Below are 5,850 nucleotides of genomic sequence, written 5' to 3' on the forward strand. Positions count from 1 at the left end.
CAATTATGTCCTCTCGGCACACTAATCAAGGCCCTTAAGCCTTCGTAGGGAATTTTGGGTCATTACAAGGAACTGCCTTCTCTGGCCTTTCCAGAGCCTTCGACACCACCAATAATTCCTACGACCGACCTTCCTCAGAATTCTCAAAAGAAAAAACCAAACATGGGTCATGTCAAACATACTACCCATAGAAAAAGAAAAACCACCAGGCAACAGCTAATACTGAGGGTCCTTCAAATGACCCTCAACCCTTGAGGGTGGACCACAAGATATCCAACCTAAGGCCCATCCACATGAAGGCCCACGAGCAGATGTACCCTGGTACATAGCCCCTTCAAGCGTCATATCAACCAGGATGGTGGCAAAGTATCCCAAGAAGTACGGACTTCCTGGGATTACTCTATACAAGCCTACACCCGACCAGAGGGCAAATGTGCCCGGGGGCACCTTTAGCGCCTGGTCGAGGTATCACATAGAAGCAAGGGAAATTCTGCCCTTGCATGATTTCTTCCTAAGGGGTAGCCAATTATTTTGAGCTCTCTCCATTTAAAATAACCCCCAATGGATATAGAGTACTTTCAGCATCATATATCTTATACAACCATAAAAAGTGGCCTGTGCCCAACCCTTACGAGATCAATCACTTGTTCGATCTCAAATCCAACCCCAACCAAAGTAACACAGAGTTCTTCCCTTTTAATCACCAGGAATTTGGTCACACTTGTTGGGAATAGTTCCCTTAAAGAAATTGCAGTTAAAAAATGTTTTAATTGAATTGAATTATTATATATATAGACTATGTCCGATATTATATTGATAATATTAAGTAAATATTAGAAAATTCCAAAGTTTATCTATGTGGTCTTAATCTCATATTGGTATGAGAGGATTGAGATTAAGATAATAAACTTAAAAGAGTTCGCAGTGAAATAAAGTTATGGAATCTTTAGATTTATTACTGCTAGTACAATCCACTAATATTATGAATACATGTGACCTAGATCCGGGTTACTAGTGTAGTAGGAAACTTTAGTGGAGGTACTTTGCATGCTGAGAGTATGTAGAACTGGACCAGATGTAATTTGTTAATACTTGTTTAAACACCGTTTCATAGTATTAATCAAACACATCAAACGATGATCATATACACAATGATCTTAATCCTGAAGTTGTTATAAACTCCTATATATGTCATCTGATCCTTTGATTCATGCGTTAAGGTTTGTAAGAATGATCAGGCTAAGAACAATTGTTTTGGGGACTCAATGATGTATATGGCTGGGGACGTAGTTTAACAAATATGGAATCTATACATTCTTATATAGGAATGGAAAAATGGGTCTATGGAGCGGGGCGGGTCGGGGCCCCGACCCGGCGGGGCATCATTGCCCCGGTAAAAATGGGGCAGAATTCGGGGCGGGGCTTTGACCCGCCCCGCCCCGATATGAATTCTGGCGGGTCGGGGCTGACCCGCCCCGATTACTTTTTTTTAATTTTTTATTCTCAAGTAAGTAACTCGACTGAACCCTTTTTCTCTTCTCCTCACGACTAGACCTCTACTCTTCCCCGTCTTCCTCTGAAATCGCAGAGCTTGATGCCCTAACCGGAATCCCCAATTCCAACGGCCCGGTTTTGGAGGAAGAAGAGAATTTGTTGAAGAAGCTCAAGAATCCTGAAGTCGTGGAGCAAGCCCAAAATGAAACCCTTCTTCTCCAAACCAAAGCTGCTGCTGCCAATCCAACCGTCTCCATCTTCTTTGCTAAGTTTTGGGTAATGGTGAGTGCTCTCTTCTCCATCTCCATCTTCTCCATCTTCTACTCATTTTTTCAGATGGGTATTGTATTATTTCCATCTTCTACTGCTTGAATTTTTGTTTGTTTGAAATTGGATTTTTTATTTTTGCAAGAACTACACAACTTGATTAGAATTTTGGGGTTAGATTAATATGATATTTAGATATATGGGTGATAATGATATTTTATTATTGAAATTTTTTGAGTTTGTGTGATGGGTATTTATGATTTCTTTAATATTGAATCCTTGCTTTTGGACTTGCGCTGTATCCCCTGTAACTCGTACAAAATACATTCATGTTAGAAACCAGCTTTATCAACCAGAAGTAAGTTTAGTAAAACATTGGTAAATTTAGCTACTTCTTATTTATGTATATATGTATAGGCTTCCATTTCAATGTTAATCAGTATTAAAAATGAACAATCTCAGGAGAGATTCCATGGAGTTCTTTCATTAATATTAATAAGTACCTAACATAACTACTGATGTTCTTTAGTTCAGGAAATGGCTATACAGCTTTCATATAGACCTATTTGTTTCTTTAAATGATCATAAGTTTTTAGCTCTATAACTAAATTCCAATCATGAATATCAGAAGAGATTTCCAGTTTAGAACTAGGGACAAAACTTAGAAAAGCTGAAGATCAATGTGACTTTGTCTAACAGTATATGATGCATGATTATCTAAGATGGTCATTGTTAAATCACCCTGCAGATTAACTAACATTGACAATTCAATACCTTAAGAAAACCAAGATATTTCGATATAATGTTGTAGAACTCAGCGCTAATGAAAACGGTCAGTAGAATATTCTAAAATGCAAGCCTTTTTCACTTCCAAGAGATGCTGCGAGGGTGCTATATGCAATTGTAGAACCAGGTTGTTATTTTGATTATATATAAAAATTGTAGGACTAGGTTGTTATTTTGATTATATATAAAAATTGCTGATTTTGATTGTAATTTTGGTTGTTATTTTGAGAAGAGGATGATCATATTAATATTGTTGGATTGAATTAGATTGCCTCATAATCATTCAAAGCTTCTGCTATGTGTACTTTTGTTTTGTGTTTTGGTTGGGGTCATTGATAATAATAGGTTTCATGATGATTCTTCTACTCAGGGACCCCTGCGGATTGTGTTTCATTAGGACTGTCAGTGGCACTATTTTCTTGGTCAAAGCCTTTACTGGTTAGAATTTATGTGTTGTAATCTTTAAGTTATATTTATACATATGTATAATATTTTTGGAGCCAAGCAGTTCTTAATTGTTATGTGGATATAATGTAGGTTAGATCAAACACTAAACATGTCTACCCAAGATGTTATCGAATCTAATTTTGTCGATGATGTTGATTATGTTCATTCAACACATACACAAGAGGCACAATCTCTAGGAAATACAAGAGATGAAAGTGAGAGTAGAAGTACTAAAAGAAAGAGAACATCTCCTGCATGGGATCATTTTACATTGCAAATAATTGATGGTAAACTGAAGGCAGTTTGTAACCATTGTGGGAGGAAATTAGGGGGAGAGAGTAGTAATGGGACTAAACATTTGCTTGCTCATGTGAAAAGATGCCCAGTTATAAAGGAACAACTTGCCATGAATCCTAATCCTAATGCAAGTCCTTCGGTCACAACTTACAATTTTGATCCTGAACTAGGGAGAAAAAAGTTAGCTCAAATGATCATTCTACATGAAAACCCTTTATCGATGGTTGAGCATAGTGGTTTTATAGACTATTCAAATACTCTTTGCCCTATGTTTAAAATGTTGTCAAGGAATACAATTAGGTCTGATATTTTGAAAATGTACAAGGTTGAGAAGGAAAAATGTAGCCAAATTTTGGAGAAGAATAGAAGTAGAATAGCTATAACCACTGATATGTGGACTGCCAATCATCAAAAGAGGGGATATATGACTGTGACAGCTCATTTCATAGATGACTCTTGGAAGTTGCATAGTAGGATTATAAGTTTTAAGTATGTACCATGCCCACATGATGCTGTTACACTTATTGATACATTGAGTTCGTGTCTGTCTGAATGGAATATTGAAGACAAGATTAGTACAGTAACTGTGGATAATTGTACAACTAACGATGCAATGATTCCACTTTTGAAGGAAAAATTTAATTCTAACTGTTTCATTTTAAAAGGAAAGTTACTTCACATGCGTTGTTGTGCGCATATTTTGAATCTTATTGTCAAGGATGGCTTGTCTGTTATTGGTGATAGCATTGACAAGATTCAAGACAGTGTTTCTTATTGGTCGGGCACACCAAAGAGGTATGAGAAATTTGAGGACACTGCTCGTTCTCTTGAAGTGACATGTACTAAAAAGTTATCACTTGATTGTCAAACAAGGTGGAATTCAACATACTTGATGCTCAACATAGCTTTATTGTACAATAGAGTATTTGAACAATTAAAACTACGTGATTCAAGATATGTTAGATATGCGCCATCAGGAGATGATTGGATTAGAGCTCAAAAATTGTGTGACAAGTTGGAAGTGTTTCATGAGGTGACAGAGTTGTTTTCTGGAACCAAGTATCCTACAACTAATCTTTTTTTCCCAAAGATGTGTCAAATTAAAATGAGAATTAAAGAATGGATGACAGTGGATGAGCCCTTTATTAGGGACATGGCAACTCAAATGATGTCTAAGTTTCAAAAGTATTGGGAAGAGATTCATGGGCTTATGACTGTGGCTGTTGTTTTGGATCCAAGATATAAGTTTATGTTGATCGAATATTATTTTCCTACCATTTATGGAAATGATCAATGTGAGATTGAAATTGAGAAGGTCCGCAAGCTTTGTTATGAGCTACTAGAAGAGTACAGTTCTAAGTTTCCTAATCTTAGAGAAAGAAGTCAGCAAATGGATAGTGTATCAGCATCTTCTCAAACACAAATAGATGATCTATCTAACTTTGACACATATGTTAGAGTTGCATATGGTGTAGAGAATGTGAAGTCAGAGTTAGAACTCTATTTGGAAGAGAAATTGATACCTAGGACTGATGAGTTCTTTGATATATGCAATTATTGGAAAGTAACAGGACTCAAATATCCTGTGTTGAATATGATTGCCAAAGATATATTTGCTGTGCCTATTAGCACCGTTGCTTCGGAATCTACATTCAGTACTGGTGGTAGACATGTGGGTTCACACCGAGCAAGACTTCATCCTTCTACATTAGAAGCATTGATATGCACTCAAAATTGGTTGGTAAATGACAAAAAAGGTAAATATACTTATCTTTTTATATATATAAATTCATATTTTATTGTATTATTTCAATATTAATTTTTTTTATTTTCTTTACAGAAGCGACTCCACTAGTCACCATGAATGATGAAGATAATGATGTAGATCCAACTATGGTACTTAATTAAGTTTTTATAAGTCATCAAATAAATTATTAACTTCTATTATTAATACATATATTATTTTTTTGTAGGAGCCATACATAGTTGATCTTGATGATTAAGGTAGCAGATCAATAAAGAAGATCTTGATGACGCATCAAAAGTGGAGTGCTATGTTGCATATGATAGTTTTATTTTACTTTGTTCTCTTGAGAAACTCTCAAAAGTGGAGTGCTATGTTGCATATGATAGTTTTATTTTACTTTGTTCTATTGAGAAACTCTCAAAAGTGGAGTGCTATGTTGCATATGATAGTTTTATTTTATTTTGTTCTCTTGAGAAACTCTTATTATACTTGGCGAATTCTTGATTTAAATGATGATATAATGATATGATTTAATACAATTCTCTCATGTTTCTTATATACATGCATAATATGTAAAATTGACATTTTATATGTGGTTTAGAATATCCTTAATTTTAAATAGATTTTAAGTATAAAATTTATAAAAAAAATTATTCTATAACTACTCTATGAAAGAATTGTAAATATTAAAAAATATGTTTTATTTAATTATCCTTATTCTTGTAATTATTTTTGTAAATTATAAAATAAAAAATAAAATAAAATATTTGAAGGTGTAGTTGACAAGAAGTGTAAAAAATAAAGATTGTAAT

General features: G+C 34.7%; 1 protein-coding gene across 1 annotated transcript; it reads left to right on the forward strand.

Moving 5' to 3' along the window:
* Nucleotides 1-3,103: 3,103 nt before the first annotated feature.
* On the forward strand, nt 3,104-4,428 carry LOC133814941 (zinc finger BED domain-containing protein RICESLEEPER 2-like). The gene is made up of 2 exons (XM_062247840.1): nt 3,104-4,350; nt 4,422-4,428. The coding sequence occupies exons 1-2, from the start codon at nt 3,104-3,106 to the stop codon at nt 4,426-4,428; spliced, it is 1,254 nt and encodes a 417-aa protein (XP_062103824.1).
* The last annotated feature ends 1,422 nt before the right edge of the window (nt 4,429-5,850 follow it).

The sequence above is a fragment of the Humulus lupulus genome, chromosome 2 (assembly GCF_963169125.1).
Source record: "Humulus lupulus chromosome 2, drHumLupu1.1, whole genome shotgun sequence".
In the NCBI taxonomy this organism is placed as follows: Eukaryota; Viridiplantae; Streptophyta; class Magnoliopsida; order Rosales; family Cannabaceae; genus Humulus; species Humulus lupulus.